At 41.0% G+C, this 26,078-nt stretch overlaps 1 protein-coding gene across 8 annotated transcripts in view; it reads right to left on the reverse strand.

The window, feature by feature from the left end:
• The window catches only part of RARB (retinoic acid receptor beta), a 777,639-nt gene that overhangs the window by 94,978 nt on the left and 656,583 nt on the right, over positions 1-26,078 (reverse strand). For all 8 annotated transcript variants that reach the window (XM_064378607.1, XM_064378606.1, XM_064378608.1 and 5 more), the window contains one exon: positions 5,707-5,848. In XM_064378607.1, the coding sequence (XP_064234677.1) occupies positions 5,707-5,848 (142 nt within the window). The remainder of the gene's footprint in view (positions 1-5,706; positions 5,849-26,078) is intronic.

Here is a 26,078-nt window from a genome sequence, read left to right on the forward strand (position 1 = left end):
CAGAAAAATGGAGACCTGGGCTTGCCAGTCAGCGTGGGATAGTGTGGCCGGAAGCTGGGTGTGTCTACTGGTGGGAGATAAGCATGGGATGGGATCACAGAGCAGCCTGCAGTGGCATCCTTGGCCACTGGATGAGCCACGTAGAGTAGACATTGGCAAACCATGGCCTGTGGGTCAAACGTGGCCCTTTACCTGCTTTTGTAAGTAAAGATTTGCTGGGACATAATCACACTTGTTTGCTTCTATTTTCCATGGCTACTTTTGTGCTATGATGGCAGAGTTAAGTAATAAAGACTGGGATCTCAAGGTGCACAAACCAACAAATATCTTCTTTCTTCTGAGACAGGGTCTTGCTCTGTTGCCCAGGCTGGAGTGGCAGTAGCATGAAATTGGCTCACTGCAGCCTCAACCTCCTGGGCTCAAGTGATCCTCCGGCTTCAGCCTCCCAAGAAGCTGAGTAGCTGGGACCACAGGCCCGCACCATCACTCTCAGCTAATTTTTAAAAAATTTTTGTAGAGTTGGGGTCTTGCCATGTTGCCCAGGCTGGTTTCAAAAGACCCTCCCATCTCCTTCTCCCAAATTGCTGGGACTGCAAGTGTGAGCTACTGCACAAGGCCTCAAAAATATTTTCTAAAATTTCAAACATGTTTTTAAAAAGAGACGGTTATTTTTAAAAATAGTTTGCTGACCCCTGACTTAAAGATCTGAACTATTCATTTGAATTTCTGTAACTGACTTAAATGCATCTGATCAGGCTTTCTAGGGCTTTACTCCTGTGGTTTCTAAATAGTAGCATCTTAAACCCTCTTTCCCATCATGGACCATTAGCTGTTATCTCTATCATAAGCTTGTCTGGACATTTATAATCCAAATGTTATGCCTGCATTTATTGTTTCTCCGTTTCATTAATTGTTTATATTTCGGGGCTTTGCCACATGCTGTCCTCTTGTGACGTCATAAGAAGCCTCCCCACGCCACCAGCAGAAGCTCATCACTCAACTTTGAGTCAGTTTGCTTCCTTTGCCTTCTTCCTCAATTCTTCATAAATTTTTGTACCACTTTTAGAATGCTGCTGAAAATTGATTTTTTTCACTTGCCATTACCACGTTCAAATTCCATGCTCTGACAGATAGCTATTTCTCCGCAAAAAGGCTTCCCTGTTCTATAAAGCCCTTGGAAAATACAAGGTATACCCACCAGCATTTACAAAACAGAAAAAAATGAAGAAATAAGTTTGATGTTCTGGTAGGCCACGTTAAAGGATTTCTTTTACTTGTAAATCCCCTTACACATGTAAAATCAAATTTGATCTATAAAAATTAAATTGCAGATGATTTTCTAGGGGATACATCTCTAATATAGAGCAAGGAGTATGGTTATTGTTTTATTAACCACTGGCAATAAAATGGAGTGGAAAAAGGAACTCAGAGTTTTAAAGACTGCTTTCTATGGCATGCAGTATATATTTCAGTTTCAATATGACTTTCTCATTAAACTGCCTGGTTCCAAATCTCAGCACTGCCCCTTACTAACTGTGTTACCTTGAGTAAAGTAATGTCTCTGTGTCTCAGCTTCCACATCTGCCCAAAAAAAGGTGGGACTTGGGAGGGAGGAATTGTAACTAACCTCTCATAGGGTTGTTATGAGGATCAATGGGATAAAGCATTGAAAGTGGTTAATGCAGGCTGGGTGCGGTGGCTCACGCCTGTAATCCCAGCACGTTGGGAGGCTGAGGCGGGTGGATCATTTGAGATCAGGAGTTCGAGACCAGCCTGGCCAACATGATGAAACTTCGTCTCTATTAAAAATACAAAAAATTAGCTGGGCGTGGTGGCAGGTGCCTATAATCCCAGTTACTCAGGAGGCTGAGGCAGGAGAATCACTTGAACCCAGGAGGTGGAGGTTGCAGGGAGCCAAGATCACACCAGTACATTCCAGCCTGGGTGACCAAAAAAAAAAAAACAGTGGTTAATGTAGTACCTGGCACGTAGAAAATACCCTGTCTACTTAGCTATTACTATAATATGATTCTTAAATTTTCTCAATTTTATACTTTTCTCCCACAGCATAAAGAAGAGTGTCTTGGGAACAGCACTGTGGGACCTGATAAATCAAGGGGGACATGGGGTCGTTTTGTCCTCCTGACTTTCTGATTCCCCTCTGATTCCCCTCTGAGGAACATTTTCTTCCACACTCCCGACCCATGTGGTTTGGATAGAGTCAACCTCAATCCTGGGCTGTAGATATTGATACATAATCCAGTCCTGGCTAATCACAATATTCTATCCTCCACCCAAAGCAATGCCCTGCCCAAAGCAATGGCAGTCACAGAGGGGCATGTGACCTAAGTTAGGCCAATGAGAATCCGTCCCTAGGCCCTGATGGGACAATCGGGATCTAAGAGTCTCTGTCTTTGCTGGGTCAATAGCTTATCAGCCTGGAGCTGTTGGTGCCCTTCTTTGTTCGACAGGGAGAAAATCTTCCTGAAAATGAAGCCAGCACGGGAAAATCAGCTGTGAGAGACAAAGAGAAATAATGCCCCGAAAACAAACACGTGCCCTTGGTTCCAGCACGTTACTCTGGACTTTTCAGGGACATGCGCAGATTTTTGTAGCTTAAGCCAGTTTGAACTGGGTTTTCTGTCACTCTCATCTAAAGGATTCTGACACATACCAATGAACTGACATGTCCTATGGCTAGAATGGAATGTGAATCTTACTAATCTTGCTACTGCAGGGAAGGCACGGGGAGGCGAAGTGGCCGACCTCAGTGCAGTCTCGGTTATGTCTTCAGCCAGTTGGGACTGCTGGGAAAACTGTTTCATCTTTCTGAGCCCTAGTATACTTGTATGTCAAATGAGAGAGGTGAGTGAAAATCAATCTCTAAGATCCCTTTTCACTTCTAACTTTCTACAAGTATCTATTATTCTTGGGTTCATTTCAGGTGCGTATACTGTGGTATAATTGGTTACTGATTCTCATATTTGCCTGCTTCCTTCTGTTTCCACTTTAAAAATACCCTATTAGACTCTCAATCTCTATATTTCAAGTGTTTCTTTCCCTTCAATTTCCTTCTAACAAATATATATTTATTTTTGTGTACTTAGACGTAATGATCCCATTTTCTTCCCATTTCTATATTTTTAAATCTAATTAAGGTGATAAGCTCCTTGAGGGCTGATGCTAGAGTTTCCCTGTGTGTGTAAATATTATTTTTTTTAATTGCCAACCAAGCTGCCAGTTTTTACAGAGCAGCAGGATATGGGTTTTAAGTAATGTAAGCAGGAAATGGGTCTCCAGCCCACACAAAATAATGCAAAAGTAGTGATTTTCCCTTAGTCCACATCTGGCTTACTCATTTATAATTTCAGCCTGAACTGAAATTCTCCCACAGAAATGCTGTGTGACACCCATGTCTATAGAGCCTGAGACCAAAACTAGAGCAGTAGGTGATCATCCTGTGAATCTCGCACATATAAATAATCTGGCTGTTTCAGGTTATCATGCTTTTCTCTTCAGTGCTAGGATTTAGAGCCTGAGCCAATTGGATGTAAACTTCATTTCGTCAAATGTGTGGATTTCAAGTAACTCAATGGCTCTAAAACTTGGAGGGAGGTAAAGGAACTGAATGAAAAGTGGCCAAGTGACCCATCATCTGCAGATGGAACTACTGCCCAGAGGAAAAAGAGCTTCCCAGAAGGAATGGCACATGTAGGATGCTTTCCTGTCTGATGACCTGGTCCAGTCTCCTTCATGAGGACTCTAAATATTAACAAGAGCCCCATTCCAAATGCCTTACTGGGTTCTTCTTGGCAAATATAACAAAAGGACTTGGAGGCAGTGGTTTCATAGGGTTGGCCAGTTCAGTAATTCAACGTTGCCATTAAGGGCCTGATTTCTATCTTTCCACTTCTCCATCTCCAGTGGATGCGTCGTCCTACAGCTGACTTCCCTGGGGATTGGAGGATGGCCACCAGGGGCACTTGTGGCTACCTGTGTCCTTGTTCACATGTATGAAGGGAAGGGTACTTCTGTCCTGATATTCTACACGTGAGTCTTGAATTCCCTCTCACTGAACCAGCCTAGGTTACATGTTCACACACGCGGCTGGAACATAAAATATGCTGATGGGATTTAGTTGACTGAGTGGATCCCAGCCCTGAAGTTTTCTCTGAAGCATAGGAACCAAAGGAGTATAAAAGAAAACTAAAATCTGAGTACAGTTAAAAAAAGGTGAAGGGGCAGGAGTACAGTTAGGAAATGTATCTGGGTGGGCTAACGAAACATCTGCTACAATCCCTGAGCAACAGCTCCCAGCGGAGGGCAAGACTCCCAGCTGAGCGAGGAGTTTTCCGAACTCTTTAGTCAGTCTTCACCCAAGGCCACATTACCCAGTTCCAAAGTCTAAGAGCCCTTGATCCACAACATAATTCTTCCAGCTCCATTAGAGGGTCATGGTTGGGGCGTCTGGCTCTTGGTCCCAAACTCTTGGACGGCAGTAGCCATGTCTCAGGTATCTCCAGGGTCTCCACGCAGCACCCAGCCCACTGCTCACACATGCAGCATGCCATCACCAAAATCCCCCATGATGGAGTGACAGGAAGAGCAGTAGTCCCCAAGAGCTTCACTGGACATACATCCCCATGACCTCCATAGGCCTGCTTGAGCCAACCCATTCACCTAATTCTTTCTTTCCTTTTTCTTTTTTTGTGTGTGATGGAGTCTTGCTCTTGTCGCCCAGGCAGGAGTGCAGTGGTGCAGTCTGGGCTCACTGCAACCTCTGGCTCCCAGGTTCAAGCAATCTCCTACCTCAGCCTCCTGAGTATCTGGGATTATAGGCGCCCACCACCATGCCCAACTAATTTTTGTAGTTTTGGTAGAGACGGGGTTTCAGCATGTTGGCCAGGCTGGTCTTGAACTCCTGACCTCAAGTGATCCACCCACCTTGGCTTCCCAATGTGCTGGGATTACAGGCATGAGCCACCACACCTGGCTTAATACTTTCTTATTCCCTAGATTTGTACACATCCAAGAGTGAAAGAGCAAAATTTGTTGCAGCGTACACACTCTGTCTATATGAAAGCCTGTATATTTCAAATCCCCATCATCAGATATTTCTGGACCAGTAGCAAAGTTTCAATGTATTTAAAAAATCTCTTTTGCATTAATAAGATGTATTATTGTTTGGAAAAGACGGCTTGGAGGAGAAAAACTAAATCAAGTTTGGAAAAATGCCAATGTCCCAGATTTTGAAATGTTTCTTCCACAAGTTATACAATCCTTCCCTCCTAAAAAATGGCAAATTATGACTACTATTCACACTCATGCCTGTCATTTTACCTTATCCTCACCGATACCGGTGAAGACCCTTATATCCATTGTCAAGATGGGGAAATGGAGTCACCAAGTGATTATGTAATACGCTTGAGTTACTGCTAATGGCTCTGGGATCCACAGCGAGTTAGCCACTGCCCTGGAATACAGATCTGCCATCCACGACACCTAGCTCCTGTCTTTCCACCAACCTGTCACTCAAGTTTCATCTCAAAATCTCCACATGAATCCCCATTTTCAGGTCATCTCTATTCACACCTACCCTTGGCCAGAAATCATTAGTGTCACGTGTGAATTCCACATGACTGTGGAAGGTGAGCAAATCACAGAGATAAGGAAAACAGGGAGAAAGTTTTTTGCGACTCCACTTACATTCTTTGGACATTCCCACTTCAAAGCACTTCTGGAGTCGACAATACTGGCATCGATTCCTGGTGACTTTATTAATAACACAGTTCTTATCTCGGTGACAAGTGTAAATCATGTTCTTCTGAATACTTCTGCGGAAAAAGCCCTGCAAGCAAGCAAGAAGATGAGAAAAGCCAGTAAGGCAACTGAGCTTCATCAGAAATCAAAGCCGACCTTATCAATGCATTAATTGCTTTTTTTGAGTAATGAAGAGATGGCAGCAGAAAAGTTAACTTACATAAACCCTAAAATCCTCTTGAGAGATCAAGAGTTCTTCCCTTGCTGCAAACCCAAAAGCCCCTTTTAATCAAAGCTAGACATGACCATTATTATCTTGCTAAAGGAAAGTTAATACCAAGCTGATTTATTTGGAAAACACCAGAGTTGGGTTCCCTCCAAACAGGCTTAGCTTCGTAACTGGCTCCCTTGCTGGCCAGAACAATTTCAGGTGAGCCCCTACCAAGAAACCCAATACATGAGGATTTTTACCCAATAAAAGAAATTATTGGCTGGGTGCAGTGGCTTACTCCGGTAATCCAGCACTTTGGGAGGCTGAGGTGGGAGGATCATTTGAGGTAAGGAGTTTGAGACCACCCTGGCCAACATGGCAAAACCAGTCTCTACTAAAAAAAAAAAACATTAGCCAGGCACGGTGGTGCATGCCTGTAATTCCAGCTACTTGGGAGGCTAAGGCAGGAAGACTGCGTGAACCTGGGAGGCGGAGGTTGCAGTGAGTCAAGATTGTGCCACTACACTCCAGCCTGGGTGACAGAGTGAGACTCCATCTCAACAACAAGAGAGAAAGAGAGAAAGAGACAGAAAGAAGGGGGAGGGGAAGGGGAGGGAGAGGAGGAGAGGAGAGGAGAAATCATTTGCTTAATGCAAGAGTTCGTTTTTTCAAAGGCGTCTTCTCTGAGTTCTTTTACATACTGAGTTCCTCTACAATTTTAAAAAATTATTCTAAAAAATTATCCATAATTTGAAACAAGAAAGAAAAATGAGTGTCTGCCCATTTAATGGCATATTAGAGCTATGTTGTCCAACATGGTAGCTATTGGTCACATGAGGCTACTTAAATCAAAATTAATGAAAAGTAAATAAAATTAAGAATTTAGTTCCTTAGTTACGTTAGCTACATTTCAAATTTCCACCATGCTAGAATACTTGCTGACTAAATATGTGCTATAGAGGTATCTGGCCCATAGCCACCACATTAGACATCACATAGATACAATATTTTCATCATTGCAGAGAGCTCTATCAGGCAGTAATGTACTACAGCACTACTGACAAGCCCACCTAAGTGTCATCTAACACTCACAGGAAATGTAACTTTGTTTGACTTATTATTTACTATTGAACAGACCCAGATTCTACAAAGACTATAGAAAACTGGTAAATTACACATAATTTTTGTCTAGTGTAGGTGCAAAACATTTCTGACCAAATGAACAATAACCCCAAACGTTAGTGTTTTATTGCCCTGTGGGACATGAACCATTTTGTATCTAACTTTGCAATCTTATTCTGATATTCTTTTTTTTCTTCCTTCCCTCTTCTCTCTTGTTTTCTATCTACCTGAGTATCTTTCTCATATCTTCCTTTAAACCAGCTTTGTCATCCTTCTATTCCCTCCATCAATGAGTTAAATACATTTTCAACATGGGCTTACTAAATACTTAAATGAGTTCTTTGCTTTTAACTTTTTGAAAATCACATTTTGATAAAAGCAGCAATTTATCCTGATTTTCTGTGAAACACTGATGAAATAAAGCAGACTTCAGGCTCCAGAAGCAAGGGGTCCCCAGCTTCCTCTTCGTCTTCCCCATTTCTACATACAGCTTTGCAGACAATGGATGATCAAGTGATGCTTGTTGAATACACAGATGAATGAATGGTGAGTGGTGACACCTGCTGCCTTTTCTCTCTTCTAAATGCCCAAAAAAATCTTCCACGTTGCTATAAGTATTAAGAGTGAGGGGGTCTACCATACCAGTTGTGACGTGACTTATACCTACACCAGAAACTATTCTCTTGAATGTAAGAAACACTATGAATGTGTTGAACAGAAACTAAGACCCACCATCTGGTCTTTCAGCCTTCCCTGCAGTACATTAACACTGCAGGAGCCAGAGCCAAGAACACTCAAAGCTAAAGCACATTAGCAAAGAATGGTCATGTAACACACATTGTTTAGGATACTTACGTGGGCACCCTAGGATTTTAATGTCTAAATAAGCATATTTTTACTGGCAGGGTTCAACTGTAAGCGCCTGGAAATCTTGTTTAAGATTGCAACTCCTGTCACATATCCCAGACACACATTTTTCAAGAAAATCAGTGTATTTTTGTGCATTTTTGTGCCTCTGGAGCTACAAATATGCTCAGAATCTAAAATAACAGGTTATGAAGACTGTGAAATCCTCTCAGAGTCTGCACAGAGTGCTCACCTAAAAACATACCTTTCCCCGCAAAAAAAAACCTACGGGTCACTTTCTGCTGCCAGATGCAGAAACTCAAGTTTACAGACACCTCCATTGCTCTTCTGCCGAGAAACACTGACACGATGGCAGACACAGCCCTTTACACACGTGGGAAGAAAATGAGGTACAGACAAAGGTGACTCCTCCATTTATTAAAAACCAAATATTCAGTTTGGCAAACTCTTAGTAAGTGACCGGGAAGGAGACGAAAACAACCTCATGATGCTCAAATGAAAGAAGACTAGGGAACTAAAGAACTTTATATGTCACTAATTACCCAGTCCGTGCGGTTCAGTAACAATGACGCCAGAAACTAAATAGGACTTCTTGGTTTTCCAAATCAGATTTTTGGCTGGATTTCAGGAGAAGGTCTAAGTTTCAGTAAATCATTTCCACCATGCTTGAATACACGCTGACTAAAATACATGCTATGAGGTATTTTTATACATGGGTTGGGTAAACAGACGTGCCCTCTGAGCAAAAGAAAGGTTTGCATCATACAAATCCTCCTCCTCCTTCAGTGATACTATGAATCATTATATAAACCTCATTCCCTCGTAGACCACTGCTTTGAGAATCCAGTGTGCGTGGGGACGGGCGGTGTGGGGTGGGGGGCAGATATCCTTATACATCTACAGTTTACTTAGCTAATATTGCAATTTAAGTTGACTCCTTTTATTTTTTAACACTGCCTAAAGTGGAAACTATTTACCTCTGACTTAAATGGAAACCCAGGTCAACTGAAGGCATTCATGAAATAAGAAATGCAAATAATACAATAATCAGATGTCATTTCACTCATCCTGGACACTGCGTCCAGATACCAACTCTGTAACTGCTGACACCACAATTTTACTCTTTCATTTTCTGGGAACTTCCTTTTCTCAGTAAACCCAGGAAAATTCTATGAGATCACCTTGGCCAGGAAGCCTTCTCTGACTGATCTAAGCATACATGGATGCTTCTTCTCCTAGGTATTTTGCTTTTCCTTCCATGTTTTACCTATTCAAGGATGATACTTAAAGTCTTAAACATAGTACTCTCTGCTTCAGAGGTTACATAGGTGGCACAGGGTAATGCCAACCCATGGCTGATGGCCACAGCCTCAGGGAGCCCAGTAGGCATTGCTCATTTCTGCACTAAGGTGTCACAGTGCCAAGTGTGCCACCTTTCCTGCTGATATCCATGCCTCCCTGAAAAGGGAGTAGGATAGGTAGAAAGGCTGGTTCCCATGAACCTGAGCTGACAAGTTGGTGGAAACAACGTGGCCTCCAGGCAGTGCCTAATACGACTTCTCTGGAACTAAGACAGTGCAGTTAGATGGAGGGAGGGAAGACCCAAGGCAATGGCAAGTCAAAAACTGGCAGGAAAGTGTTTCAATTTTCAACACCTAATAAATTCTGTTGGGACACACCAGGTGAATAGCTCAGGGCTAAGACAGAACCTGACACACAGAAGATATTCAATTAATAACTGCTTACTAAATGATGAAGTCCTAGCTATAACCAGAGTCAGAATAACAGTCTTGGATTTTAACTTAGTTATTAAAATGTGTTCCTTGAGGGTGATATCATCTCTGTTTAAGAAACTAAACAACTAGATTTCTCAAAAGTTAGCAGCAGAGCCACTGATTTGAGTTGTAATCGGGTTAGTCAGTCTGGGCTGCTGCAGGCTAACTGTGCCTTGTGCACATTGACTGGGATTTTTGTTATACATCATAGCTTCTGTTGGCTAATCATGAATTCCGTCGGTAACGAGTTCTGTTGCCTAATCATGACTTCTCTTGCTTAATTCTAATTTCTGTTGGTTGATTATGACTTTTCTTGATTAACCATGGCTTGATTAATCATGACTTCTGTTGTTTACTACAGTTAAAGTCGGTAACACAACGAACACCAATTACTGAGACTGGAAAGACAGATCTGTGTTACAAACTGAGGCAAGCATTTTCTATCTGTGGATTTTTCAACCTCTTACCTCATGCTCTTTGACTGCTGTTATCAAAGAACTGAGGTACACCCTAAAAGGGACAATAAGAACTCACATGGTGGAGAAGGCAATGCATGCATTAGAGACATTTGGTTCATGTAGTAGCAGTAATTATGAAACGTCCGTATCTGACTCAGATTATTTGTGTCTCCCCGAGGGTATGAAACACCACTGTTCCAAATCATCCCTATTATCTACAGTGCAGAAAGCAGCAAACATCCAAAGGATAGAAAACTGTCTCTTTATACCTAAATATCCTTCTATACCCAGATGCATAAAATGTATGATTTCCTTGATGGACTCATCTTAAATCACAAATCTAGAAAGGATGTGGAGAAAAGTGGCTCCTCTCTCTCCCTCCTGCATATTTTGATATGGAATTGGATTAGGGCATCTTCCCTCCTCTGATACCCTCAAATTATTGCTCTAGATTTTTTTTTTCCCCACACATGAGTACTGTTTCACCTTCTAGTTTTCAGATGTTATCACACACAATAATCTCCACCATCTCCCATAGGAGGGAATTTCTGTTGGTTTAGATAACGGCCTAGTGAATTGTCTGGTTCAGGTGCATGTGGATTTGAACTGTGACTCAGCCACTTACTATCTGCATGACCTTGAGTGAATTAAGACCTCAATTTCCTCATCTGTTAAAAAAAAAAAAGGGTGACAAAAAATATCTCATGAGAAAACTGTGTGTATCCAAAGATGGAATATGTGCAAAGTGTTAGGACAGCCTGGCCACATAGCAGGTACCCAGTGAACAGCAGCTACTGTTATTGAAAAACCTTCTTTCCTCAAAGCTTTTTATTGAACTATTTCCCATATACATTCTATGTTTAAAATAAAGATCCTCAAATAGTATAGGACAGTGTTCAACCTCTACACAATATTGGGGATGAACAACTTCATGATGCCAAAGGCCATCTCTATATTTAATCATTCACTTTTTGATTCATTCACTCAATGCCAATTAATTGGAGTAGATGTGGTAAGCTTTCTTGGGGCATACAAAGGTGATTCTTGTCCTTTCTCTGTATACTATACAAGGAACAATAAGTCAAGTGAACACTACGTAAGAGATGCCACCAAGCAGTGTGATAAGAACTTTAATGGAAGCAGAAGGTGAACAAGTGTCCACCGTAGTGCCTGATCCACATATTGTAGACACAAAAAATATTCATTGAGCAAATATAGGCCTTAGGAATTCAAAGGAGTTAGAAGAAAGGAAAACGGGCACTCGATCACAGCTCTAGTGAAAAAATAGAATCGGAAAGGCAGGCTTTTCCCCCAAGAAAAATATTATGGGTAAGCAACAGAGGTTTGGAGTAAGAAAGTGCAGGGAACAGCCAGTGGTCGGGGTTGGCAGAGATGTAGACGATGTGGGCGTGTGTGTAAGCTACAGCTGGAAGAGGGGGCTGATGTTCAAACTGGGGAAGATCTTCAAGGCCATGGCAAGCATTTACTAGAGAGACACTGTACTCTTCTCTGCAGTAGAGGACTGGAGTCAAATTATATTCTCAGGACTGTCCAGGAAACTGTGAATCACTGACTTCATGACTCATCTATCTAAAGTAGATATTGAGCTCTGGGTATTAATACAAATACCTAATAATCTGAGCCTGCCTGTGGGTCTAGGTCGGAATGTAGCCCAAGAATCCTTGCTTTCTAAAATAACAGTGCAATCTGCTGACTCATATTTAGTCATACATTTGCTTGTGAGAATTCATACTGTGGTGTTTTGAATGGAAGTTATTTTTTAGCCTTAGAGTCATTGACATCAGGTTTAACGTGTGGAATGTGTCATGATTGTCTTAAGAAAGGAACTAAGATAAAAAAATTTTTTTATAAAAAGGCTATTTGGTACTATATTTAGTAGTAAAAGCATTGAGTCAGGGGAATCTACCCAAAAAGTAGTGTGGGAAGTACATCTATGTAAACTGGGCTGTTGCAGAGTTAATTTCCACCCCATGCAAAGTTCAAAAGGGTAATTTGTCCTTCCAGAGCCAAAGAAAGAAAAGAAAGTGAGGAGCATTACTTAGTCATATTTTCCTCAGTCATTAAAAGATTCTAACCTCATCTGAATAAAAAAGTAAGCAAATGACCAGCCCCGGCAGTCATTCAGCCATCCAGCAAGGCTGGAACTCTGTGCAGTGTGACCCCAGGCCAGCAGAGAGCTGCCAATAATGCTTATTTCCAGTCAGAAGTAAATGCTGCCAGTAGGAGGTGAGTGTGGAATAATCCCATCACAGCTACTCTGGGAAACATGGCTTTCAAATCAGGAAACACGTTGTGTTAAACAAACAAAGAACACCCTCCGGAGCGAGTGGAAGTCTATGCGTGACAACGTCTGAGAAGCTATTAATAGCAAAATTTGGGGGGAGAAAGAGAAAAGTGAAGACCTTTTCACCCCACTGAAAGACAATGGGTAAGAGGGAGGGAGAAAGTAGGGAAACAGCCTATTATTTTGATGACAGAGAGTTTCCTTCTATGCAGGGAGGGTGGGCATAAATGTAATGAAAAGAACACTGAGCAAGTTACAGGGGGCCAAACTCCGGGCCACAGAAAAGGACAAAAACCCAAAATCCATACGCCAAACAAGGAAGCTGAGCTGTCTCAAGGGCAAAAGCTCAGAGTTATTTATTTTTGTTGAAGAAAAAAAAAGGTAATAAATCCCCACCAGGACATGGTCCCAGTGCTGTAGATTCAGTAAAGGTGAATGAACAGCAACGCTGAAGATTGCAATGCTCTGATTTTTCAATAGCCATGGCTTCCGTAGGTCTGTTAGTCTATTGCACTTCTTGCCTGCTAACTTGGAGGGTATCTTCTGACCTTGCACTGAGAACTTGACCATGTATTTTAGGCCTAAAGTTCTCCTTTCAATTCCCTTGGTCCAGAAGCTTCCTTAGCACACTTATTCTTACCATTAGAAAAGAAAGCCTGAATTTTGAAAATATGCCTAGAAAAATGGTTCAAAAGAAAGCAGAGATTACAGATTAAGCAAAAACATCATCACTGTGAAAACTAATCTTTCGAGAAGATTACAGCATTTTCCTGGATTTTGTCAGGTGAAGCCCCGAGACAGTCAACCTCTGTTAGACCCAGAGACCACAGCTCTCAATCCTTTTAATCTCCAATTAATTAAAACTCCCTGGGAATACCAACGCAAAGGTGACCTATGTTCTTCAATGAGAACCTGAACTCACATCATCAGACATCAAGGTCTAAACTTCCAAAGTCTATGATGTCTCAGGAAGGGCATGAAGCCAATGTATTCGGTTGACAATGTTCTTTATTTTAGAGGAACATGATCCCAGGAAGAAATGTTACTAGGTAATGTAAACTGGATAAGGAGAGATTACTCAGTTGGATAAAATGTCCTTTAATTTAGGTAAGAATATGTCTTTTTCTATTTCTAAAACATGACCTTGGATAAAATATATATTTTTAAGTGACCAAGTATCATACGGGTCTGCTTATCATAACCCTAGTTTAACTGGTAGGCAGCAAGTCTACCAGGTTTTATGACCAATTATCTCAAAACAAAATTTTCAGGAAGCAAGTTTCATAAGGCAAGTCAACACTGCTAGATAAACTGACTGTTTTCAAAAGGGGAAGAGGTTTGTTCTGGGCAGGGCATGTGACTGTGCAGTCCCACAGGGCCTTGCACCTAGAAGGGTCCGGAGCACGGTTTACTGCTCTGCTGTCACTGTCTTAAAGTTTGAAATAATTATTTTTATTTATTTCTAGGTTTGAGACAGAGTCTCAGTTTGTCACCTAGGCTAGAGTACAGTGGTGCAATCTTGGCTCACCACAACCTCCGCCTCTTGGGTTCAAGAGATTCTCATGTCTCAGCCTCCACAGTAGCTGGGATCACAGGCATTTGTCAACCACGCCTGGCTAATTTTTGTAATTTTAGTAGAGACAGGGTTTCACCATGTTGGCCAGGCTGGTCTTGAACTGCTGGCCTCAAGCGATTTGCCTGCCTCGCCTTACCACAGTGTTGGGATTACAGGCATGGGCCACCGTACCCAGTCCTAAATAATTTTTGAGTAAGAGACAAGCATTTTCATTTTGTATAAAGTCCTGGCTATAGAAGGCCATCTACAGCAAAAGTGTTCAACCTCGTTTTCCTTCAGGAGGATGTGGTAGTCTTGGACGGTCTCTCTTCTCTTCTGGTTGACCTTACGGCTAAAGACTGCATATCAGACAGAATTAAGTAGTCCACTGTGATCACACTCATTTTCCCTCAGGATTCCCCTGGGATGCCTCTGAGAAACTCCATGACCTCGGTAAGAGCTAGAAAGAAAAACCTTTCAGTTGGGAACTTATGTTTTACTACTGGGCTTTATTTCCCTAGTGTAAAAAGGACTTCCGGGTGGGAATGCAGGGGGAGTGGGAGAAGCCAAAAGAACACAAATAACTTCTTTGAAACTGGATAAAATTTCCTTCCAAATAGCACACCTATCTAGGCACGATTTAAGAGGATGTCCAAAGGCTCATCATAGACTCCCTAGGTGTCTCTGACCACCACTTGGGAGCCATTGAAATAAAGGGTGACTTGAAAAGAAGGTAAAGCATATGAGGTTGAGTAGTTATCTAAAGAATTTCTCTGCAGTAGGTTAATACCATAAATATATCTTGGGGACTACTTTGCCTCTTCTCAAGAGTTTGAATTAAGATGTGGCAGAAAGAAAAACTACATGACAGGGGAAACCAAGCGTCTAAAATGGAAGATTCCAGTGTGCTCCACATGCTTTCCTTAAATCTGGTCTTGAGAATTTGAACCAACTAAAGACATCTGTTGTCTAGATTACTTGGGTCAGTTATTTTGTGCCCTTCCTTGGTGAAATCCATAGTTACCGATCTATTATCAGGATTAGTGTAAATATGACAGGGCAAGAAGCCAATGAATGTTACGTTTTTAAATTTTCGATTATTTCACTGAAAACAAAATGCACCAAAATAGCTGCTCAGCTACAGCCCAGGAGTTCGTGGACCCCAGCTGCTTTGCACATTCATTACTAAATCTCATCTGGACCCAAATTAAATTTTCTCATCTCTACTGAGAAGAGGGAAAAAAAAAAGGTGAGCAGAAGGAAAGCGAGCCAAAACATGCTCCCATATACTTAAACTCTTTGCCAAACAGCATGAATTTTTAAATCTCTTTTAGAAGTTTGGTATGCAACATTTTGCCATGAACAAAGCCAGGACTTAGCTCTATCATAACATGCTGGTTGACAGCAAAGCACGTGACCACGCATATCACATCATTCAAAGGCCTCTCACAGACCCAAATAATTACGATGCACTTGGATCGCTTTATGATGTTAAGGACCTAAATTAGCACAGAAAAACAAATGCTTGTCTATAACTTGGTGCATTTTTTCCAAGTCCATTTAATTTTCAGGGCCATGTTGGGATCTTCTCACTGGAATTTTTCTCACTTATACATGAACTGGAGTAAAAAGGGAAAAATCATAGCATATATGAGAACAGGAGAAGGAAAGCCAGTCAGGCACTTACATTTAAGTCTTCAAGTCTGACAGCTGAAAAATAACAGATTTATTGGATGTAGCCTTCTGTTTCTCTTCACCACAGACACTGCTCTGACAGTGCAAAAATCTCACTAAGTTTATTGAGAAAATATTACTCAAGCTCCAGTTCTCAAAATGGATTCCGTCCTTGTCTGGAAAAGCTGTGGTGAGTCCAGGCTGAAGCCTGATAATGCTAAGAGTATTGACCTCTACACACTGAGATCAGCGATGAAATGGTTTAAAGCCCACTCACAGGCCGAGTGCAGTGGCTCATGCCTGTAATCCCAGCACTTTGGGGGTCTGAAGCAGATGCATCACCAGGTCAGAAGTTTGAGACCAGCCCGACCAACATGGTGAAATCACATCTCTAGTAAAAATACAAAAATTAGCTGGGCGTAGTGGCATGTGCCTGTAATCCCAGCTACTCGGGAGACTGAGGCAGGAGACTCACTTGAACCCAGGAGGTGGAAGCTGCAGTGAGTGGAGATCGCACCACTGTACTCCAGTCTGGGAGACAGAGTGAGACTCCGTCTCAAAAAACAAACAAAAGACCACCTGCCCCCTCGAAGTTGCTCATGCCTTTATACAGTCGTACTTACCCAGGCCCCCAAACCTAGAGTGTTCTCTCTGCTCGGTGCCTTTCCACATGCCCTGTGACTTGAAAGTCCTTTCCCCACCTTGTCCTTTGGTTCAGGATTGCTCATGCTCCAAGATACAGCCCCAAAAGGGGTCAGGCTCCCACCAAGCCCCCACTACCCGCGTATGCTGTTGCAACACTCATTCTACAATAGTGCAACGATTGATCTTTGTGTCTCTTTCTTCCTCAAAACAGGAGTCCTTTGCAGGCAGGAATGTAACAATCTTTTTTTGTGATGGAGTATATGCAACTTTTACAATTAAAAAATAGTATCATATCATATGGATATGCCATGCAGAAGGGAAGAAAAGATCAGCAAAGATACCTAAGTTTAAACCAAAATACTTTATATGCAAGGAAAGAAAAAAGGAAGCTATATTTTCATTGGTAAATTCTAATATCATAAATTCAGGCACCAATGTGAACTTAATGATTTATCCCAAATTCCCCTCTTTCTTATTCCAAATTAGCAAAAAATAGGCTCAAATTTCACCCACAGGCTCCTCTTTCTTGATCTTTAAAATTAAAGTAGCTATATTATGTCAGCACAGTGCCAAGATTTGAAATTAAATGGGTCCCCAATGCAAAAGAAAAAGTTCTTTTAAACCACATGAACTTGTCTGCAATTAGCACATTACAGCTTCCACCTAAGCACCATGCTATATGGAAATACACTCCTGGAGCTGCTGCTGTTTCAAAGACCTTTAAGTTTTGCACTTTCTGAAGTTGTTTTGTAGGAGAACATTTAGCAGAACACACACAATTAATTTTTTAAGTGTTACCTCTCTGCTTTTCCATTTCATACCTGACTTTAGTTGATAAAAAGAGGAGCGGCCTTTTGATTACACAGGAGAGAAGGGGAAAAACAGTCTCGGTAATAAAAGAGGTACCTGCCAATTAGTTAGATTGTTCTCCAGTTTTCAATTAAAGGCAGCCTAATGGATGGAGGGAGACCTGTTTTATTTTCCCTGACAGAGCTCTTATTTTTAACTCTTAGCTTCATTTCCCAAAATTGCTGGCTTTAGACAGAAGAAACATATATCTTGAGTGAAAAGCTGTACTGTTCTTCTTCTATTTCCTGTATCAAAATTACATTCTCCTCCTCAGTGGCTACTTCCCATCTGGCTCCACAAAGCTTTCTGCTGCCCAGGACTGGTTTGTTAATGGATGGCGGTCCCTGATGTTATAACCCACTCCAGAAGATGGGGTGTCAGATCCTGCCCCGGGGCCAGGAAGCCTCATCTAGGAGCTTTGGGGGTGTTTCAGCCTAATTTTGCTTTCTTCAGTTGACCACTCCATGGAACGTCATTTACCCTTCCCATTTTCTCCAGAAGGACAAAAGAGATAGCTTAGGAGGGTGTGTTTATTCTGAACCCATCCAAAAGCACTTCAGTCTCTCTGAAGCATCTGCCTGTGGATGAAATCTGGGAATTATTTTCCTTAGACGAAACAGGACTGAACATTTCCTTGGACACGGCTGGCCTTCTTCCTTGGACACACACATATTCAAGATTGATATTTTTATTCAGCATTTTCTCAAATGAATAGTTAGGAGATGTCCACAGGCAGGTGTAGGAGAAAGAGCCGGCCCCCCCATAAATCATGATTAAACTATATCTAACCACCAAAGGTCTGAACCAGCTTTTGTTAACAGCTTAGCAGTTTTGTTTCTGTGGGAAAGCACAGTCTCTAGACTTTGGAGATTTGTGGGGCTAATTCCCCATTCCGCCAATGGCAGGTAGAGCAGCTGAATAAATCCCTCCAGATTGGACCAACCACCCTCTCCAGGCTGGAAAATAAGCCATGAATCACATTATCCTGGTAACTGGAGATTTAACATATCTATAGAGGAAAGACGTAAAGCATCATATATTAATTCCTATTTGTTTTCAACATCACCTGAAGTTTACTTGGTTCAGCCCAAAGACAGTTACAAGAGACACGTTAGAATGAAGCATGACGCTTTAGCGAGCATTAGAATAGAGCCTGGGAAAGCACCAGGCAGTGACACAAAAGTAACGCTTTCATCCAGCCAAGAAAACGCAAAGGGCTTTTAGGAGCCCCTCGGAAGGAGATTCTGAATTAATTTGTAATGTTGGGTTTCCAAATGGCTTTTATGAGCTTGCTTACCCAAAGTATTTCAGAACATCATCTCTTTTAATTTTTAATCTTTATCCGCGCAATGCTCCAAAAATATACCGATCTGAATCATTGCCTCTCATCTTGTTATCTTAATGGGGGAAGGATAGAGTATCATGCCGGCCATTCCGCATTAGGTGTCCTCATTTACAGATTGAAAAAAAAAAAAGTGCCGGACATAAATTATTTAAAATCTATTGTATCAGTGTGTGTTCTGTAAGCACTCACTACTGGCAAAGCAGACAGATTATTTTTCACTTTTAATTGTGTTGATACCTTATCTGCTTTGTTGAAAGCGGAGAGTGGTAGGTGAAACCACATCACACACCAAGGAACAGAGAAGCAATGGGGTCTATTATTTAAAGCCAAAGTAACCCAGTTAGTGGACAGAACTGTAACACACTTTCATGGAAGGGAAAACCTGGAGTTGCTATTTATGCCTGTAATGTGTGTCTATTACTGTGTTAGACGTGACAGAGGGTAGCACAGGGCTGGGCTCCTTAAGGAAGCTGTTGGCTGACTGCATCAGGGACACCAGACACTTCACATCAGCATCCCAGCACACAGGCAGCTACTGTGTGTGACTGAGCCGGGTAATGCGCCCTGCATCCCTCCTCTCTCTCCTCTCCAAGTCAAAGACATGTTCTAAAGCAATGTAAATCAGAGGTCATCATAGGTATACCTGACCTAATCCAAACCTCATCCTAATCTAAGAAAAACATTTGGTCAGAAAAATATGTTTAGATAATAATCTGCGACTGGAACCTGATTGAAATAAAATTGTACACAGGGATACCAGGATTCATTATTAGAAATTCAAAGTTAGCCCTTCTCTTATTGACCTGGAAGACCATCATCAGGAAATGCATGTATGTGCTGGATATGTCGGTATGTGGCCAAAAGCACTTCACCATTATCTGAATTTAAAACACCCCTCCAAACCCGGCAACTTAGGAATTCATCTGGGTGAACTGACAGATGATGGTAGGGTATATACAGATAATGACTACAGAATTCTTCTGATGTAGTTTATTAGGTTGAAAACCTGTCATAACTCTAGTTTTTTGTATCCTCGGCACCAAATCCAGCACCTCGCCAGGCAATCAGTGAGTATTTGCTCACATGGATGGGTGGAAGGTTGTATGGGAGAGTGACTCTGTTTGTCAAATATCCTCCGCCAGGGCTGTAGGATGGCTGGAGTGAACGAGTACCCAAGTCGAAGTCCAAAGGGCTATGGGGTAGTCTACTGTCTGCCTTTAACTGGCTTTGGACTCTGGGCAAACTGTTTACCCATTTCTGCAGTTCCATTTCACAAGGCTGAAATGATCTCTACATGCCTTCTAGCACTGGTATTTGAGATTTCCATGTGTCTTATTAAAGGAACACACATTCCGCATGTCTCCAATATGAGCCTTAGTTCTGTACCTTTTGTGGGACGTGGCTTGTTTGGTAAGATGCAAGAGCTGAAGAAAGCCCAGTCTCCCAAATATGGGCCCTTTTTACATTGACTCAAAGTTCAGCAAAAAGACAACTCCCAGCAAAATACTCAAGTCAACAACCAGACACAAAACTGAACTGCATCATATCTGATATTTGTGAGTTTCATTTCCACACTGTCAAATATAATTCGTGGCAACCCACTTCAGTGAAAGCCCAATGTTAGCCAGTGCACCGTTCTTATCCTCCAAACTCCACAACCCCAAAAAGTGTGAGCTTCAAACTGAACTCCTGACCTTTCCAGCAATTATCCCCGGAATCTAGACAGCCCCATCATCACCTCAAGCCAACGTGTGAGAGGAGCAGCAGCCAGGAATGCTCTGCCTCTGTTCCCGAAGGGAACCAGAGTGAGAGAGAGGATCCTGCTTTCCTTTCCATCTGCTTTCTCCAATAAAAGGGAAAAAAATAAATGGAAATGAAAAGTATACAATTAAAAAAAATTACATTTAACTTCCTTTTGCTAATGTCTGTAAGATGATTTTTGGCCTGGCAGGAGACTCCAGATGGGCCGTATAATGAATATAATTTAATACAAAGAACTGGAGTTCACAGAAACACATTTTTCCAAGTCTGAAGGTAGTGGGTTGTCTCACACTGTTTAATGCAAAACACCAGGACAAGTCATTGCATTTATTTGCTGTTGCACATTGGCCTTTAAACCTAATATGAGTGGGGCTAGACCTGAAGCCATGAAACCAGAAGCTGTCACTCTGAGATGAGGCTGGCACCAGTGCACACTCACCCAAAAGGCCAGAGACCACTAACCACTCAATGTGTTTTTCCTCCGGGGTCTGAGGATTTATATCACCAATTAAGGCCATAATGAGTGCCCCAAGTTGACCTCCTAGGAGCAAGAATTAATTAAGCACAGTATTTCTTAGTAAAGAATGACATTTTCCAAACGAGTTATATAAGGTAGCCACATTTTCTGATATTACTGTGCTTCTACGTACAATTCTTAATTGTTAACACAAATAGAACATTCCAGGAACACAGCTTAGTTTATGTTTTTAATTTGACAATAAAAGAAAATAATTTTTACTTTTATCCTTGTTTTGGAGGCAAAGAGAAATTTTGAGTATGTCGTATGTGTGTGAAACACAAAATTATTTACATTAGTAATATAATATCACTTCTTTCAATTATTAATATCACTACAAATGAAGGAAGCTAAGATTCATATTTATAACCTTCCCAGCTTTCAAAAATGAAAAGTCATGTTTTAAACCTAGCTGTTCTCCAAAATTCTTATATTTCCATAAATACTGCAATTGAGGTTAAAAAAATAGGTTAAGGCTTCAATTTTGTAAACTACACCTTAGAGAGCCTCACCCAGGGGTTGGCAGATTTCTACAGAGGGCCAAATAGAAACTCTTCAAGCTGTGGGCCAGAGAGTTAGCTGCAAATACTCAATTCTATCATCACAGAATGAAAGTAATCATAGACAATACAGAAATGACTAGATTGGCTGTGTACCAAAAAAATTTATTTATGGACACAGGAATTTGAATTTCATATAATTTTCACATGTCATAAAATTAAAATTTTTTTCAAGCACTTAAAATGTAAAAAATATTCTTAGCTCTTAGCTGTACAAAAATAGGTGGCAAATCAGATTTAGCCTATGGGCCATAATTTGACAACCCCTGGATAAAACATACGCATATTGTGTAGTAATCAGTGAGGCTGGAGAAAATACGGTCTGTCTCTCTCTCATTCTCTCACACATGCACACACGTACATATACACCCTAATTATCAGCATCACGGTCTCAGAAACTGTTGATGTAGTAAAGAAAAAAATGCGGCTTCAAGCATGTCTCTTCTGGTATGAACTAGAACATGAAGAAAACTTCAGCCTTGAGGAAATATTACAAGGGTGATAGGAAAAAGAGACCTCTTTCCTCCCCGCCCTTTCTCATAAAGAAAATTCCCACTCTAAATTAAAAACCATGTCCTCCCCCTCCTTTAAGGAGTTAACATAGCCAGCACAGATCTGGAAATCCCTACAGCCTACTTGCCAATTAATGTATTTAACTCTAAAGAGCAGGAGTTTTTTAATTTAGCTCATCCATCACTAACGGAACATTTTGGTAGAAAATATTAGGATTTCCAAATAACTTTATAGCTCTGTAAATTGCCAACATACCATCTGCAATTGAATTAACATTTATAACCAAACTGAAATAATAAATAAAGCAAATTACGCTGCAAATATTCGTGAGTGCCCAATATGCACTTGAGAACGATAATTAGCATTTTATAATCACGCTTCATTTTCTTTATCCAACTCCCTGTCACATTAATGATAAAATATTTTAAACTGTGCTCTATCAGCAAATGGCAGTACAATCTCTAGATTAGCCATTAACTAACATGGAGAATGAACACGGTTTGTGCTGCTGACATTATGCATCCACAGAAGTTTTACTCCTAATCACATCCTCCAGTCTCCCTTGCTCTTATCTCTGGGTTTTGTTTTCCTATGCTACCAAAACAAGGCCGAGAAAGCCAGTTCTTCATTTGCACCATCTGAGCCTGAAGTTCCATGGGAACTAAAGCCACACACTCTTTTCTTTGTTGGGGGTTGGCGGTGGGGGAAGAAACATGATTTTAAAATTTATGACGACTTTCTGATCTAGAAAACTGAAAGGGGTCTAGAGGTCAAGAAGCTTAAGTCACTCAAATGGAATAACTCTTGCCCTCAAATGATTCCAAAGTTCTCTCTTATTACATGATGTCAGAGGATGTACTGTAGTATGTGCAATTCTTTTCCTACGTTCAGAAAAATGTTAATTCTAATAAATAAACTAGTAAAGACTATATATGCACACATATTTTTTCAACTACAATTTCTACCAATTAGCAAAATTTCCCCAAGTTTTCCCATTATCTTTCTCGAAAACCACTTCCCTTAAAACAATTGTGCCCTGATGCTTTCTTGAATTGTTTCTGCCTCTGGCTCCATGTCTGTCCCCATTTGACATTTCAGGGTTCTCTGCTGTGTTGCTGGGCTGTAATTCTCACATCTCTTTGATCCAGTGCTGTTCTGTCCACTACAGTAACCACTAGTCATATGTAGCTATTGAGCATTTGAAATGTAGCTCATTCAAACTAAAATGTGTTGGCAGTGTGAAAGGTACATCAAATTTTCAAGACTAAGTAGGAAATTACTATGTAAAAAAAATCTCATTTTACATTAATTGTTGAAATATTTTTGATATTGCAGTAGATAATGTATGTTAGTAAAATTAACTTCATCTGTTTCTTCTGTTTTAAAACTGTGGCTGCTAGAAAATTTAAAATTACATGTGTAACTTACATTTGTGGTTAGCATATCTGTGTTGAACAGTGCTGGTCAAGTGGGTTCTAAACGCAGTGATGCCTGAAACTTTCTGTTGAGTACATGGTCTGCTATTGACCAAAATGATGATTATTAAAAGGGCAAATTAAGTAAAGCTTTTGATCAAATAAATCCTACATGAGTGTCATCAGGCAACTCCAGACATTTCAAAGAGCAGTAATCTTTGTCTCAGCCTGCACACAATCACCTTTTTATTAAGACAAAGGTTTGGTAAGGCAGACGTACCACTTGGAGAAAGAAGGAAAGTGGAAATGACTGTTTCCAGTAGGAGCTGCAATGTGCTAAGCCTCCCCACATGTCCACCCAGGTTCTGTAGGCAAAAGAAGGGGTTGAAAGTAGAGGTTTTTTATTGTAGAGGTAGTCTAGTGGTTGTGGGCTTGGGTCCTGCTGCCAGATACCCTAGGTTCAAGTTCAGCCTCTGGCTGTTATTAACTGGGTGATCTCAGACAAATTACATAACTTTTCTGTGCCTGACCTTGTCTTTCAAATGGGTATAGTACTGTTTTCTATCTTGTGGGATTGTTGTGAATATTAAATTTGTTAAGAGCCCAAAACAGTACCTGGCAGAGCATAAACACTCAAAAAATATTTGCTGTTATGATTACTAGTCTTCACTGCCTTTAAAAACAGACAGAAGTGTTCACAAAGCAAATGGAAGTGGTAAAAGGTGCAAAGGAAGCTAAAACAAAGAGTAGGGTGAGACCGGGAAAGAAGGTAACTTGGATGTAGGTGGAAAGAAGAGGGAAAACGTCTGAAATGCACCCCAAGGACAATAAGGTGAAGATGCACAGAAGCACTGTCCTGCTAGGGCCATTCACACAAACTATGGCTGCCACCAGCTGATAGGCAGATTCACTGACCATAACAGACAAGGCTGTGCATGCTTAACTGAGGGAACAACCTGTTAATTCTTTTTGTTGTTGTTGTTTTGTTTTGTTTTTGTTTTTGTTTGAGACAGAGTCTCGCTCTGTTGCCAGGCTGGAGTGCAGTGGTGCAATCTCAGCTCACTGCAATCTCCGCCTCCTGGCTTCAAGCAATTCTCCTGCCTCAGCCTCCCTAGTAGCTGGGACTACAGGCGTGCACCACCACGCACAGCTCATTTTTGTATTTTTTAGTAGAGACGGGGTTTCACCATGTTGGCCAGGATGGTCTCGATCTCTTGAACTCGTGATCCGCCCGCCTCAGTCTCCCAAAGTGCTGAGATTACAATCTGTTAATTCTAATAGTTTATGGATTTCCCTTTCGGGTTATAAAAGAAAAGCACATTTCTGGACTAGCTTCTGGGCTAGCTTTAAAAATATTTGGCCAGTGTTTTTCATAGTTTTTTAAATGCAGAAAGATTCAACAAACATAATTCTTTTATTTTCATCCATTATTTTTTCCTAGCATTTAAGGCAGAGGTTGCAAACTGCTCAACTACAAACTGAATTGAGCTAACAGACATGTTTATTTTGGCTCAGTGGTGGCTGACACAGTCTTTTAAAAACTTTTAAATATGTTGCCAATATTTAAAAAGTAGACTTAAATTATGCAAGAGACTGACTTAAAGCTCTTTCCTAATATTTCTTGCCTAATCATTGTATGATCTGAGTGTTTTTTAGTAGTGAAATATCTGTAAAATCAAAAAATACCTTGAAAAAGCCATAATCCTCAAGTAATAGAGGAATTCTCTTGATATATTGGAAAATCTGGCAATGCTAGTCATACATTCCTGTAGGGCAGTGGCTCTCAAAATGTGGTTCCCGGGCTAGCACTCAGCATTCCCTGGGAGCTTGTTAGAAATGCACATTTCTAGACCTCCTGAACCTGAAACTCTGGGAATAGGATCAAATAATCTAACCTTTGACAAGCCATCCAGGTGATTCTCTTGATTCTAAAGCTTTACTCCACTGAGGCATTCAGTAGCAAAGAATTAGAAGACAGACACTATCTTTGCTACACTCCCCATCCCCCTCTACTGTACCAAATCAGCTTGCCCTGCCCTCCCAATAAAGCACCTGGTTTCTCAAATCCAATAAAAATAAACTCTAATAAGAAAAAGTAAATACAACTTCTCAATGGACTGATTTCTGCAGAAAACGATCAGGTATCATTTTACGTAAACTCAACTAAATGGATTGGAATATACAGTGACTCTTACCTTTAGAATTATATGAAACATTTCCAAAATGCATCCTTGCCACACTTTGAAGGAATAATGACTCAGATAGGGTGTTAAAGATGGGAGTTAGTTACCTTAGTTACCATTTCAACCTAACCTGGCTCATTGTCACAGGTAGAGAACTGTGTTTCTAAAGGAAAAGAGAATGAGAAGTAACCTGGAGGGTCACAGACTTGGCCCAGGTGCTGCACCCTACCTGGAAAATGCGGCAGCAGCAGCATCTACTTTACAGAGCTGTTATGAGCATTTAATGCATTAAAAATATGTGTCTGGAAGATAGTGACTTCTAGGTACGTGTTCTTAGTAGTAAAGAAGTACTGTGTGTATACTACACATTGTCTATTTCTCAAAATAATTTCAGTGATCATATGTATTATACAAAAGATGAAACTGGATTTCAGTGGCTTGTCCAATAAATTGATGGAGCCAAGATTTTTACTCAGGCTATCTGATTCCCAATCCAATGGAAATTACTGGCTTAGATTAACGGGCTGCACAACAATAATAGGAAAAGCAGAATCCACACCACT

This window comes from Aotus nancymaae, unplaced genomic scaffold (assembly GCF_030222135.1).
Source record: "Aotus nancymaae isolate 86718 unplaced genomic scaffold, 86718_ANA_hifiasm-v0.15.2.pri h1tg000019l, whole genome shotgun sequence".
NCBI lineage: Eukaryota > Metazoa > Chordata > Mammalia > Primates > Aotidae > Aotus > Aotus nancymaae.